The following is a 16,084-nucleotide window of genomic DNA, read 5'->3' as shown; positions in this document are numbered from 1 at the left end:
TCCCCATCTATTTCCCATGAAGTGATGGGACCAGATGCCATGATCTTCGTTTTCTGAATGTTGAGCTTTAAGCCAACTTTTTCACTCTCCTCTTTCACTTTCATCAAGACGCTTTTTAGCTCCTCTTCACTTTCTGCCATAAGGGTGGTGTCATCTGCATATCTAAAGTTATTGATATTTCTCCTGGCAATCTTGATTCCAGCTTGTGTTTCTTCCAGTCCAGCGTTTCTCATGATGTACTCTGCATAGAAGTTAAATAAGCAGGGTGACAGTATACAGCCTTGACGGCCTCCTTTTCCTATTTGGAACCAGTCTGTTGTTCCATGTCCAGTTCTAACTGTTGCTTCCTGACCTGCATACAGATTCCTCAAGAGGCAGGTTAGGTGGTCTGGTATTCCCATCTCTTTCAGAATTCCCCACAGCTTATTGTGATCCACACAGTCAAAGGCTTTGGCATAGTCAATAAAGCAGAAATAGATGTTTTTCTGGAACTCTCTTGCTTTTTCCATGATCCAGCGGATGTTGGCAATTTGATCTCTGGTTCCTCTGCCTTTTCTAAAACCAGCTTGAACATCAGGGCGTTCACAGTTCACGAATTGCTGAAGCCTGGCTTGGAGAATTATGAGCATTACATTACTAGCATGTGAGATGAGTGCAATTGTGTGGTAGTTTGAGCATTCTTTGGCATTGTCTTTCTCTTGGATTGGAATGAAAACTGACCTTTTCCAGTCCTGTGGCCACTGCTGAGTTTTCCAAATTTGCTGGCATATTGAGTACAGCACTTTCAGGATTTGAAACAGCTCAACTGGAATTCCATCACCTCCACTAGCTTTGTTCATAGTGATGCTTTCTAAGGCCCACTTGACTTCACATTCCAAGATGTCTGGCTCTAGATTAGTGATCATATCATCATGATTATCTGGGTCGTGAAGATCTTTTTTGTATAGTTCTTCTGTGTATTCTTGCCTCCTCTTCTTAATATCTTCTGCTTCTGTTAGGTCCAGACCATTTCTGTCCTTTATCAAGCCCATCTTTGCATGAAATGTTCCCTTGGTATCTCTAATTTTCTTGAAGTGAAATCTAGTCTTTCCCATTCTGTTGTTTTCCTCTATTTCTTTGCATTGATTGCTGAAGAAGGCTTTCTTATCTCTCCTTGCTATTCTTTGGAACTCTGCATTCAGATGCTTATATCTTTCCTTTTCTCCTTTGCTTTTTGCCTCTCTTCTTTTCACAGCCATTTGTAAGGCCTCCCCAGACAGCCATTTTGCTTTTGTGCATTTCTTTTCCATGGGGATGGTCTTGATCCCTGTCTCCTGTACAATGTCACGAACCTCATTCCATAGTTCATCAGGCACTCTATCTATCAGATCTAGACCATTAAATCTATTTCTCAGTTCCACTGTATAATCATAAGGGATTTGATTCAGGTCATACCTGAATGGTCTAGTGGTTTTCCCTACTTTCTTCAATTTAAGTCTGAATTTGGCAATAAGGAGTTCATGATCTGAGCCACAGTCAGCTCCCGGTCTTGTTTTTGTTGACTGTATAGAGCTTCTCCATCTTTGGCTGCAAAGAATATAATCAATCTGATTTCAGTGTTGACCATCTGGTGATGTCCATGTGTAGAGTCTTCTCTTGTGTTGTTGGGTGAGGGTGTTTGCTATGACCAGTGCATTTTCTTGGCAAAACTCTATTAGTCTTTGCCCTGTCATTCTGTACTCCAAAGCCAAATTTGCCTGTTACTCTAGGTGTTTCTTGACCTCCTACTTTTGCATTCCAGTCACCTATAACGAAAAGGACATCTTTTTGGGGTGTTAGTTCTAAAAGATCTTGTAGGTCTTCATAAAACCGTTCAACTTCAGTTTCTTCAGCGTTACTGGTTGGGGCATAGACTTGGATAACTGTGATATTAAATGGTTTGCCTTGGAGACGAACAGAGATCATTCTGTCGTTTTTGAGATTGCATCCAAGTACTGCATTTCAGACTCTTTTGTTGACCATGATGGCTACTCCATTTCTTCTGAGGGATTCCTGCCCGCAGTAGTAGATGTAATGGTCATCTGAGTTAAATTCACCCATTCCAGTCCATTTTAGTTCTCTGATTCCTAGAATGTCAACGTTCACCCTTGCCGTCTCTTGTTTGACCACTTCCAATTTGCCTTGATTCATGGACCTAACATTCCAGGTTCCTATGCAATATTGCTCTTTACAGTATCGAATCTTGCTTCTATCACCAGTCACATCCACAACTGGGTATTGTTTATGCTTTGGCTCCATCCCTTCATTCTTTCTGGAGTTATTTCTCCACTGATCTCCAGTAGCATATTGGGCACCTAATGATGTGGGGAGTTCCTCTTTTGGTATCCTATCATTTTGCCTTTTCCTACTGTTCATGGGGTTCTCAAGGCAAGAATACTGAAGTGGCTTGCCATTCCCTTTTGTGTAGAGTTGCTACTAAATTGTTTTTTTCCAACAATAATTAGCCAATGGAATTCACTGTGTTTTAAGACCACTCCCTGTTAATGAGAAAAGCCTATAGTTAGCAAAGGTGTTTTTCTTCCCTTTTACCATGACACGTCAGTTACAGTTAAATTTTTTAATTATTGTTTAAAATTATTTTTGTAGAGCAGGTTGAGGTTTACAACACAATAGAGAGGGAGGTACAGAGGTTTCCCATATATCCCTTGTCCCCACACATGTATAGCTTCCTCCATTATCAACTGAATATTCCACCCAGAATGCTGTTGTATATATGGCATATGTGTATATATATATATATATATATATATATATATGGTATGTTGACACATCATAGTCACCTGAAGCCCATTACTTTACCTTAGGGTTCAATCTTGGTCATCGTTGTAATACCATACAGAGTATTTTCACTGCCCTAAAAATTCTATTTATCTTTTCCAAACTACCTCTGGCAATCACTTATTTTTTATCTCATTATATTTTTGATGAGTTTTTGCCTTTATTATATTTAAATTTAAAAGAAGAGAGACTGGAAAGCAGCCCTTTTTAGGCTAATTGAAAATGAATTTAAGGTTTATGGAAAGGCAAGATTGGCCATGAGTCACTCAAGTGACTGTTCTCTCTGATTTTGTGGATATTTGAGATTTTCCACAATAAAAAGTCTTTTTAAAAAACATGATTGGCATTAAAAACCTTATTTTGACCCTAATTGTAACATGAATACCATGCCTTCAAACTTTGAAAAAGCTTTTAAGACAAGGATAAGATAACTCAGGTACCTCCACTTGTGAAATCAAAGGCTGCTAGGGATGAATGATTGTTACCAAATAGCTTAGATATTCCTTAAATTTATCTTGGTAAGAATATCAGTAATCCATTGGCTTCTTCTGCAAGTGTGGCAGTTATCAGAACCCCACACCATCCTCCATGCCACTTGGCTTCCACTGTCCAGCACTCGTGACTCTCTACTTGACCTCTTTCTCTGGTCCTTAGAGACAGTTCTGCCTGTATCAGCAAGAGGTGGGCTTTCACTCCTGGTGGGGCAGTGCTGCCTGGGAGCATCCCCTCTCCACTGACTGAAGGCAGCTGATATATAAATACTGATATCTTAGTGATGAACAGTTAAGGGTGCCATCGGATTCATGGTCTCTGAAAGAGATTTAACTTAGGACCAAAGACAGTCTCAGTCACTCAGAGCTTTGTGTCGATTTTATTTAAAATGAAAGTGACAAAAAAAAAAAAAAAAAAAAACTTCTGACATCTGATAGACATCAGAAAGGGGTAGGAGAGTACCTGCCTCACTAATTTAAGTGGGACCTTATATACTTCTCAAGTAGCTGCTGAGAATAGATAAAAAAAAATACCTCAAGGCTGTGAGAATTTTGCCCCGACCCTTTGCCATAACATACATCCTGGAATGACATCAGCATGAGATTAGCCAGAAGGAACAGGTTAACCCAGAGCTCAAGGCTATGGAAGTTTTTACCCAGACCTTCTCCCAAAACATACATCCAAAACTCAAAAAAAAAAAAAAAAGTCCTTGAACAAGAGATATTGCTGCCTATGAACAAAATCTTGTCTAAGGCAAAAGAATGTAAAAAAGAATGTTTACGTCCTCCTTGAAGAGGCCTTAGGCTTGGACTCCTTATCAACCTGCCTAAGTTAACTCTCAATATCCTTACTCTCCTATTCCTTGAGGCACTTCAGGCCACATAACTCTGAGGTTTTTGTTCTCCATTTTTCTCCCGGATGGTGACTGCAGCCATGGAATTAAAAGATGCTTCTGTGTGGATCACAATAAACTGTGGAAAATTCTGAAAGAGATGGGAATACCCGACCACCTGACCTGCCTCTTGAGAAATCTGTATGCAGGTCAGGAAGCAACAGTTAGAACTGGACATGGAACAACAGACTGGTTCCAAATAGGAAAAGGAGTCCATCAAGGCTGTATATTGTCACCCTGCTTGTTTAACTTCTATGCAGAGTACATCATGAGAAACGCTGGACTGAAAGAAACACAAGCTGGAATCAAGATTGCCGGGAGAAATATCAATAACCTCAGATATGTAGATGACACCACCCTTATGGCAGAAAGTGAAGAGGAGCTAAAAAGCCTCTTGATGAAAGTGAAAGTGGAGAGTGAAAAAGTTGGCCTAAAGCTCAACATTCAGAAAACGAAGATCATGGCATCCAGTCCCATCACTTCATGGGAAATAGATGGGGAAACAGTAGAAACAGTGTCAGACTTTATTTTTTGGGGCTCTAAAATTACTGCAGATGGTGACTGCAGCCATGAAATTAAAAGATGCTTACTTCTTGGAAGAAAAGTTATGACCAACCTAGATAGCATACTCAAAAGCAGAGACATTACTTTGCTGACTAAGGTCCGTCTAGTCAAGGCTTTGATTTTTCCAGTGGTCTTGTATGGATGTGAGAGTTGGACTGTGAAGAAGGCTGAGTGCTGAAGAATTGATGCTTTTGAACTGTGGTGTTGGAGAAGACTCTTGAGAGTCCCTTGGACTGCAAGGAGATCCATCCTGTCCATCCTAAAGGAGATCACTCCTGGGTGTTCATTGGAAGGACTGATGTTGAAGCTGAAACTCCAGTACTTTGGCCACCTGATGCAAAGAGCTGACTCATTTGAAAAGACCCTGATGCTGGCAAAGATTGAAGGCAGGAGGAGAAGGTGACAACAGAGGATGAGATGGTTGGATGTCATCACCGGCTCAATGGACATGGGTTTGGGTGGACTCTGGGAGTTAGTGATAGACAGGGAAGCCTGTCATGCTGTGGTTCATAGGGTCGCAAAGAGTCAGACACGACTGAGCGACTGAACTGAACTTTCTCCCAGAATGCCCCAACAGATTAAACTTCAGTTTTCTCAAAGTGGCAACCTGTTGGAAAATGGATCTATTATTAGTTTCTTTGTCTTCCCTGTCTTCCTTGATGGAGCTCTCTAGGAGCACCTCCCAAACATAATTCTTGCACTTGAATCCTTGTCTCAGGATCACCTTCTGTGAGAATTCGAACTAAGCCAGCAAGATATCAAGTTGAGAGACCCAGTCCGCAACTTGTGGAAGAAAACGTTCATAAAGGATTTTGAGTCCTTTTGAAAGGATTTTGAAAGGCTGTCCTGTGGGTTATATCAGTGTTTGGATTTTTTTTTTTTTTAAATCATGGAGTAGATTGCATATGAATCTACCTTGTGGAGCTAATGTAAATAATTAGTTTGGTAAGGATTGAGGCCCATGATCCCAATATTTAGGTAAAAGTAAAGAATTGGGGGGATAAAAGTGTTTTTTAATGGGATTTTTAAAAACTTTAGATAATTGATCAAATGGATCAGATTCCATCAGTAGATGAACTTACACAATCCCAACTAGAAATCTGCCAACTGAATGAATGTTGAAGGTGGGAACTGAGGAACAGGGTAAGTTAGATACTGTTGGTAACCCTGTTGTTAGAGAACTTAAGTCAAAGGCTACGTTCTGTAGGATGAAATTCCATACATTAATATAAAACTTTCCAATCTGTATTTTCAGTTGAGCCTGGAATAGGAAATGGCAACCCAATCCAGTATTCTTGCCCGGAAAATCCCATGGACAGACAAACCTGGCAGGCCCAATTTCATGGGGTCACAAAGAGTCAGACATGACTTAGTGCACATGCACACAGAGTATTTTTAGTTAGTATCTCTTGTAAATTTGCAAGAAATCAGAAATGTTTAACTCAGTGTATAAGCCTTTTCCTTTTTCATATTTATTTATTTATTTGGCTGCACCAGGGGTTAGTTGCTTCCAGCTTGTGGGATCTAGTTCCCTGACCAGGAATTGAACCCAGGCCTCCAGGATTAGGAACACTAAATCTTATCTGCTGGACCACCAGGGAAGTCCCTATAAGCTTTTTTTTTAAGTTTGTTTTTTTTTTTTGTATTGCGGTAACTTTGGTTTATAACATTATGTAAGCTTCATGTGTACAACTTTGTATTTCTAGCTCTGTATACATTACAGTGTGCTCACCACTGAGATTTAGTTTCATCCTTCACCATACAATTGATTTGCCTTTACTCGGTTTGTCCTCCCCTCCTCCCCTTCCCCTCTGGTAACTACTGCTCTGTTCTCTTTATCTATGTGTTTGTTTTTGGTTGATTTGGTTTGTACATTTATTTTGTTTTTTGTTTCCATATTCCAAATATGAGTGAAATTATATGGTGTTTGTCTTTCTCCGTCTGACTCAGCATAATACACTCAGGGTCCACCCATGTTGTCACAAGCGTAAGCCTTTTTACTTTTTATTTTATTTTTCAAATTCTTGGCTGCACTGCACGGCATGTGGGATTTTAGTTTCCTGACCAGGGATCAAACCTGTGCTCCCAGCATTGGAAGGTAGAGTCTTAACCAGTGAACTGCTGGGGAAGCCCCAGCCTTTTTATTTTTGACTGTGATCCAGTTTTGTTAGTATAAATGAAAACTGTATTTATGCTAATTTTTAATTCCTTTAAGGTGTCTTGATATTGGGCGAGGTAAAGGGAGGAGCCCAGATTTTTTATTTAACTATCTGGGTTGATTGTGCTGCCATAAAGCAGGATAGGGAAGAAGTGATTAAGACTTGGTTTAGGGTTGAAAGTTAGAGAAGGAAATGGCAACCCACTCCAGTGTTCTTACCTGGAGAATCCCAGGGACGGCGGAGCCTGTTGGGCTGCCGTCTATGGGGATGCACAGAGTCGGACACGACTGAAGCGATTTAGCAGCAGCAGCAGCAGGGTTGAAAGAGATAACAACTTGTAATTTAAGACATCTGTGGGTCATGGAGAGTGTTGATGTCTGTTAAGTGTTGAATACAAGGTCCTTCGGCTCAGATGGGAAAAACTCTGCCTGCAATGCCGGAGACCTGGGTTCCCTCCCTGGTCAGGAAGATCCCCTGGAGAAGGAGGCTACCCACTCTAGTGTTCTTGCCTGGAGAATCCCACGGACAGAGGAACTTGGAGGGCTTCAGACCACGGAATCGCTAAGAGTCAGACATGCCTGAGCACCTAACTAACACTGTGTAGGGCTTACAAGAGCTAAACTGTCTGTTCCCTGCTTTATTCTCCAGACACCCCCCCAGGACAGAGGGTGCCCCAGCCGCTTCTGCCTGCTCACTCTTGACTCTGTTTGCACTGGCTGTTCCCTCTTGGAACACCTTTATGTAGCCCTCTCTCTCCATCACTCAGGCTCCTGTTTGAATACCTGCTGTGACAGCACTCACTTCCATCAAATAGCACCAGAACAGTGGTTCAGAGAGGGAGTTTGGGAGGCAGCCTGTCTGCAGGTAAACCCCAAGCTCCACCCTTCCCTGCTGTAACCTTGGCAGTAACTCTCAGTTCCCTAAGATGGTGGGGATGGTATTAGAACCTCTCACAGAACTATTGTTTTTGTTGTTTAGTCACTCAGTCAAGTCCGACTCTTTGCAAGCCTATGGACTGAGGCACTCCAGGCTTCCCTGTCCTTCACTATCCCCCAAAGTTTGATCAGACTCATGTCCATTGAGTCAATGACACCAGGCAACCATCTCATCCTCTGTCACCCCCTTCTCTTCCTGCCCTCAATCTTTCCCAGCATCAGCCTCTTTTTCAATGAGTTGGCTCTTCATATCAGGTAGCCAAAGTATTGGAACTTCAGCTTCAGCATCAGTCCTTCCAGTGAATATTCAAGGTTGATTTTCTTTAGGATTGACTGGTTTGATCTCCTTGCTGTCCATGGGACTCCCTAGAGTCTTCAGCACCACAGTTTGAAAGCATCAATTCTTTGGTGCTCAGCCTTCTTTATGGTCCAACTCTCATACCTGTACAGACTACTAAAAACCATAGCTTTGGCTAAATGGACCTTTGTCTGCAAAGTGATGTCTCTGCTTTTTAATATGCTGTCTAGGTTGTCATAGCTTTTCTTCCAAGGAGCAAGCGTCTTTTAATTAAGTAGATTAAATGAATTATACCAAGAACTTACAGCATGGCACGTAAAGTGTTCTTTACACCTTTGCTATTACTATTCAGTTCAGTTCAGTTGCTCAGTCGTGTCCGACTCTTTGCAACCCTATGAATCACAGCACGCCAGGCCTCCCTGTCCATCACCAACTCCCAGAGTTCACTCAAACTCATGTCCATTGAGTTGGTGATGCCATCCTATTACTATTAGTTGGTATCTTAATAAGACAGCCCATATCATCATCCATCAAAAAAATTTTTTTAAAGATTTGTAATAACAGTCTGAGCAAAAAGTGCCAACTTACAACAATGACTATTCTGGTCTTTCCTAAATCTTTTCACAAACAACTGTTTTTTCTCTCCCCTCTTTTTTACCTTTAAGTTAAATTTTTGTAGATTGCCATAATCTGTATACTGTCTATCTTTTATACTGTTATTGTTTTCTTAAGCATTTCCTGATATTTGCACATATGGATTATTTCCAATTTTTAATTTTCCTGGTTGAATGTGTTTGATGAGTGTTTTCTTATGACTTAATTGCGTAATGTTTTTTTTTGAAATTTAGTTGTTTTATTTTTATACATTTTATGATAAATTTCTCTGAATGTTCTCCAAAATGTTTCTATAATATATTATAACATGCATCTATTAGCCATTATAAATGCTAACATAAGAAATTTAAGAATATATTCATGTGTCCTTTAAATTTATGAATATAAATTATAATATACCAAAATTTAAATAAGCTGAAAATAATACTTCTGTAGCAAAGAACAAGGGGGTATGAAGTTTAACAGTTTTTAAAATATAAATTACTGTAATTTAAAAAATTAACTTGGAAATAATGAAATAGCTATGGATCTGTTTAAATTGAAATTAAAACAATCCTTTTGATGTAGGACATATAATTTAGTTTTTGAGAAAAGTAACCCAAAACCTCGAATAGCCAAAGCCATCTTGAGAAAGAAGAATGGAACTGGAGGAATCAACTTGCCTGACTTCAGGCTCTACTACAAAGCCACAGTCATCAAGACAGTATGGTACTGGCACAAAGACAGGAATATAGACCAATGGAACAAAATAGAAAGCCCAGAGATAAATCCACACACCTATGGACACCTTATCTTTGACAAAGGAGGCAAGAATATACAATGGAGTAAAGACAATCTCTTTAACAAGTGGTGCTGGGAAAACTGGTCAACCACTTGTAAAAGAATGAAACTAGATCACTTTCTAACACAGCACACAAAAATAAACTCAAAATGGATTAAAGATCTAAATGTAAGACCAGAAACTATAAAACTCCTAGAGGAGAACATAGGCAAAACACTCTCTGACATAAATTGCAGCAGGATCCTCTATGATCCACCTCCCAGAATTCTGGAAATAAAAGCAAAATTAAATAAATGGGATCTAATTAAAATTAAAAGCTTCTGCACAACAAAGGAAAATATAAGCAAGGTGAAAAGACAGCCTTCGGAATGGGAGAAAATAATAGCAAATGAAGCAACTGACAAACAACTAATCTCAAAAATATACAAACAACTTATGCAGCTCAATTCCAGAAAAATAAACGACCCAATCAAAAAATGGGCCAAAGAACTAAATAGACATTTCTCCAAAGAAGACATATGGATGGCTAACAAACACATGAAAAGATGCTCAACATCACTCATTATCAGAGAAATGCAAATCAAAACCACAATGAAGTACCACTTCACACCAGTCAGAATGTCTGCGATCCAAAAATCTGCAAGCAATAAATGCTGGAGAGGGTGTGGAGAAAAGGGAACCCTCCTACACTGTTGGTGGGAATGAAAACTAGTACAGCCACTATGGAGAACAGTGTGGAGATACCTTAAAAAATTGCAAATAGAACTGCCTTATGACCCAGCAATCCCACTGCTGGGCATACACACCGAGGAAACCAGAACTGAAAGAGACACATGTACCCCAATGTTCATCGCAACACTGTTTATAATAGCCAGGACATGGAAACAACCTAGATGTCCATCAGCAGACGAATGGATAAGAAAGCTGTGGTACATATACACAATGGAGTATTACTCAGCCGTTAAAAAGAATACATTTGAATCAGTTCTGATGAGATGGATGAAACTGGAGCCAATTATACAGAGTGAAGTAAGCCAGAAAGAAAAACACCAATACAGTATACTAACACATATATATGGAATTTAGAAAGATGGCAATGATGACCCTGTATGCAGGACAGCAAAAAAGACACAGATGTGTATAGCAGACTTTTGGACTCAGAGGGAGAGGGAGAGGGTGAGATGATTTGGGAGAATAGCATTGAAACATGTATAATATCATGTAAGAATCGAATCGCCAGTCTATGTCAGATGCAGGATACAGCATGCTTGGGGCTGGTACAAGAGGATGACTCAGAGAGATGTTATGCAGAGGGAGGTGGGAGGGGGGTTCATGTTTGGGAATGCATGTACACCCTTGGTGGATTCATGTCAATGTATGGCAAAACCAATACAGAATTGTAAATTAAAATAAAGTAAAAAAATATATATATATAATAACACGAGGCACATAGAAGCCACTTGAGTCATCTGGAATTTTCCAGAAGCCACATTTAAGAAATAGAAAGAAGTGAAATTATTTTTAATAATTTGTTTTATGTAACATATCTAAAACAGTATTATATTTCAATATACAATGAGTACATAAAAAAAAGTAACCCATTAGGAATTAAGTTGTTAAGTAAATATGACCGATGCTTTCTTTTTAATGCCAACCTATTCCCTTTTCATATTTAGCATAAAGGCTATTTCATAGCAGAATTAGAACTAATATAAATGTCAGTGTAATGAATTTATTCATAATGATTGAAATGCTTTTAGATTCTTAATCTTTTTTTAGTTTTATTGTGACATAGTTGACAAATCCTCTTTTTTAAACTGTTGAATTAGATCACAGAAAATTCTGTACCATCCACTGCACTGGTTACTTGAGAAGCTGGCCTCCAAATATTGCTGAATTGGAAGAAGAAAGGGACAATAAGAAAGAAAGGAGTGATTTCACCTGCCTTGTTGCCGTTGGAAGACTACGTCCACATATTGTCCCACAGAACAGTAGCGAGATTAAAGTGAAACCAGCTGAATTTATTACCCGTTTTGCAGTTAATGGAAAATTTGTCTATGTTGATCAAAGGTAAACATTTATTTGCCATACTGACTAGATATTTAAGGCTACTAAAGATGTGGCTTAGTAGCACGGCTGGATTTTTTTTTTTTTTTAAGCTTTAGAATAGGAAATGAAGCTTAAATGAAATAAAGATACAGATACATCTGTAACTAAATTGCAAACTTAAAATATCTCTTAGCCAGTGGTGCAGAAACCGTGTACAGCCTATGGCCACAGTTTTATTGGCGCAGGGTGAGAACAGTATACCGTGGATTAGGTCAGTGGCCTCTGGAACAGCCTGGTGCCTGGGTGTCCATTCTGCTTTGCAACTCTAATCTGAGTCAAGGGCAGCCACAGGGAGCCCAGTGAAGCTAAGGGTTACTCATCTCCTGGTCCACTTCTCCACTGTCCTGATCATGTATGGAGAAACAGTCTTCCAGAAGGGGATACATTCACCAATTCTGAACTTTACTTTTAATTTTAAAACTAGGGCAACAGCAATTTTAGGATATCTGCCTCAGGAACTCTTGGGAACTTCTTGTTATGAATATTTTCATCAGGATGACCATAGTAATTTGACTGACAAGCACAAAGCAGGTATGCCTTGAGTGGGGTTGCCTTTTAGTACTTTTTAATTATAGTTTCAACTCTTAATTTTTCATTCCTGTGAAATCTGGACCTTGAGTTAATCCTTAAAGGACTGATTTATACAGTGGTAAAATGTTATGCTGATTATTATCTTTTCTTGTTAAGTTCTACAGAGTAAAGAGAAAATATTTACAGATTCATACAAATTCAGAGCGAAAGATGGGTCTTTCGTAACTTTAAAAAGCCAGTGGTTTAGTTTCACAAATCCTTGGACCAAAGAACTGGAATATATTGTGTCTGTCAACACTTTAGTTTTGTAAGTAACATTTTATGTTGTTAAGACCTTTTTATTAATTTCAAATGAGTATCTTTGTTTCCCTCTTTTCATCTTGCTAAATCATTAAAACTATTTGATTCTCTGGCTTTATAATTTGAGTTAATGCCATTTGCAGTAACATGAGTAGACCTAGAGATTATCCTACTAAGTGAAGTAAGTCAGACAGAGAAAGACAAATATATGATATCACTTACATATATTAATAGAATCTTAAAAAATTAGAAATATAGTAGAAACTAAACATTGTAAGGCAATTATACTCCAATTCAAAAAAATAAATTTTTAAAAAACATTCTCATCACAAGGATAAAAATTGTAACTATGTGTAATGACAGGTGTTAATTACACTTTTGTGGTGAACATTTTTCAATATATGCAAATATTAAATCATTATCTTGTACACCTGAAACTAATATAATATTATATGTCAATTATATCTCAATAAAAAGTTGAGATTTTACCTTCCAAAAAATTAATTAAAGAATGACACAGATGAACTTATTTACACAACAGAAAGAGACTCACATAGAAAACAAACTTATAGCTGCCAAAGAAGAAAAGGGGGGAATAAATTGGGAATTGATGATTAATAGATACAAACTACTACATATAAAATAGATGAACAAGGACCTACTATATCAGAGAGAACTATATTCAATATCTTTTAATAATCTATGATATAATGGAAAAGAAACTGAAAAAGAAAATATTATGTGTGTATAATCACTTTGCCAAAAACATGAATCATTGTAAATCAACTATACTTCAATTTTAAAAAAACCCATGTGATCCCCTGGCTTTGTAACTTGAGTATATATTTTGTAACTTGAGTATATTATATATATATATATATATATAATTCATTCACTGCTCATTGGTATTAGTTCTCAGAATTAAGTTAAAAGTTTGCCCTTTTGTAATAAATTCCTTTTGGCTTGGTATAAAATGTGACAGTAGATGCATTTATTCAGAAAGTTTTTTCCTACCCTTCATGACCTTCTTTTGTCCTTCCAAAAAGCACTGTGGATGTGGCTTTAAACTGTTTATAATTGTAAGAAGGCTTCACTAGTGGCTCAGATGGTAAAGAATCCACCTGCAATGTGGCAGACCTGGGTTCGATCCCTGGCTTAGGAAGATCCCCTCGAGGAGGGCATGGCAACCCATTCTAGTATTCTTGTCTAGAGAATCCCCATAGACAGAGGGGCCTGACAGGCTACAGTCCATGGGGTCGCAAAGACTCTTGTCGGACACAACTGAGCAACTAAGCACACAAGCACATAATTGTTAGAAGTCATTTTGCCTCCACATCATTTTTTCATGTCCATCTTCTAAACTTTGGGATCACATATACTTGTGTAAAAATATTTGGCTGAGGGATAATAAGCAGGAATCCAGACCATTCACTCCCTTCCAAGCCCTGGTCTATGGCTATGTCAGCCTAAAGAAAAAGCCAGCTTTTCTTGATATGCTCAATATGCTAGCATGGCCCCATTCCAAGTATTATTTTTCTATGTTCTATTTGAAATTACTATAAGGTTTTATTAATCCAATTCTATTTCCTTATCTAAAATATTTAGTTTTTTTAAAAAGCCCCTCCAATCCTTAGTACCTGCAGTAAGTACTAATTACCCATCCTGATAATTCTATTATTCATCCCAATAATTCTTGCCTTCTTATCATTAGACTATGAACTGAGAATTTGCATCTGTGAGAACATATACATTACAGGGTAACATGGCATCTGGCAAATGCCCTGGTACTTAGCACATCAATACCTCGTGTTGGTGGTAATATTAACAATATGCATATAAAACACTAGTGGGTCAAGAACTGACCATTCAGATACACAGAGCTTAATGTAGTTGCTTTAACATTTTCCTTCACCTTAAAAAATTCACCTACGGTGTTTCTGAATTCTAGGGGACATCGTGATGCTGGAGATACATCATTGCTTCCTTGCAGCTCTCAGTCATCAGAAGGTAAGCTTAGTTTTAGGTCTGAAGACTTATTACTAAGAAAGTTATCATCCTTATGTCTTGGAGAGGGAAAAATTTCTAAGTGAACTTGAAAAGACTTCAGTGGGTTGAGTTATCCTTATCAGAATTCGCACAGTACTTTGGTCACACTTCTGTTATAATCTTATATTGTATCGCAATAAGTTGTTCACTCAACTGGCTCACCCCTAGACTGTGAGTCCCTTAAGAGCAGAAGTGGTGTTCTACTTATTATCAACCACCAGCTGCTAGCATAGTTCCTTGTATATTAGAGTGCTCAAATGTCTATTGGTCAAATTCATGAAAAGCACCAAGGGGAAGTTATTGTAGTTGTTTACCACAGGAATATGTTAATATTTTATTTGCATTAATTAATAAAAATTAACATATTAGGAAATATTAAAAGTAGAGTCATATTCAGCCATAAAAAAGAATGAAATATTGCCGTTTGCAGCAATATGGGTGGACCTAGAGATTGTCATATTAAGTGAAGTAAGTCAGAGAAAGACAAATATGATATCACTTATAGGTGGGATCTAAAAAAAACAATACACATAAACATATTTACAAAACAGAAATAGACTCACAGACAGAGAAAACAAATTTATGGTTACCACAGGGGAAATAGAGGGGTTGAGAGGGATAAATTAGGAGTATGGGATTAACAGATACACACAGCTATAGGTAAAATAATAATTTCATATATAGCAGAGGGAACTATAGTCAATATCTTGTAATAACCTATAATGGAAGAGAATCTGAAAAAGAATATATATATATATACATATATGTACAACTGAATCGCTTTGCTGCATACCTGGAACTAACAGTATTATAAATCAACTATACCTCAATAAAAGAAAAAAAATAGTATTGCTCTGCCTTTAGTGTAGAGGTTAAAGTGTGAAGAAACTGTCTGTACTCAAGGGTTGTAGGTCATAACTGATCTCTCAATGACTTCCCATATATTTGATTCACATCAGTCTTTATGAGCATCTTAAACCATTATGAGAATGTTTGTAAGGTAAGCATGAATGTTTCTAACATTTTAGGATGCAGCTGGTTTGTTTCTTTTAAAGAGGGAATTAGGAAATATATTTGAATTGAAAAAATATATTGACCAAGTTATATACTTTTTAAAGTCCTCAGTTGAATCTTTTGTTATGATTTAGGATCCTCTAGACAGTCTTTTATTAGTGTGCCTGGAACATCTACGGAAATATTACTTGGTGCTGGTAGTATCGGAACAGAAGTTGCAGGTGAACTTCTGGACTTACAAAGGTAATGTTTGATTACTGTAAATACTTTCACAAGTAGAATCATCATCTTATTAACCATACAAATATTAAAAAATCAACAGGTTTCCTATATGCAAACAGTAACCAGTTTTAGTAACATAATGGAAGAGATCACTTTTATAGTAGCAACTTAGTTTGTAAAGTCCTTCCTAAACATCACACAGAACCTGGAATTCATTAAGATAAAAATGGATAAATTTAATTGTATAAAAACTCAAACATAGCTATAACCATTGTAATTAACAAGGTTAAAAGACAAATTATAAGCCAT

The 16,084-nt window shown here is 37.8% G+C and overlaps 1 protein-coding gene across 1 annotated transcript in view; it reads left to right on the top strand.

Moving 5' to 3' along the window:
* LOC120860560 (aryl hydrocarbon receptor nuclear translocator-like protein 2) overlaps window positions 1-15,800 on the top strand; it is a gene marked incomplete at its 5' end in the record, with an annotated part of 25,201 nt that extends 9,401 nt beyond the window's left edge. Inside the window, 5 exons of the mRNA XM_040236370.1 lie at window positions 11,383-11,623; window positions 12,087-12,193; window positions 12,350-12,500; window positions 14,442-14,500; window positions 15,688-15,800. Coding sequence (XP_040092304.1) covers window positions 11,383-11,623; window positions 12,087-12,193; window positions 12,350-12,500; window positions 14,442-14,500; window positions 15,688-15,800 — 671 coding nt within the window. The remainder of the gene's footprint in view (window positions 1-11,382; window positions 11,624-12,086; window positions 12,194-12,349; window positions 12,501-14,441; window positions 14,501-15,687) is intronic.
* Window positions 15,801-16,084: the final 284 nt, after the last annotated feature.

Source organism: Oryx dammah, unplaced genomic scaffold (assembly GCF_014754425.2).
Source record: "Oryx dammah isolate SB20612 unplaced genomic scaffold, SCBI_Odam_1.1 HiC_scaffold_11091, whole genome shotgun sequence".
Taxonomy (NCBI): domain Eukaryota; kingdom Metazoa; phylum Chordata; class Mammalia; order Artiodactyla; family Bovidae; genus Oryx; species Oryx dammah.
This window is presented reverse-complemented; position numbering and strand designations above follow the sequence as displayed.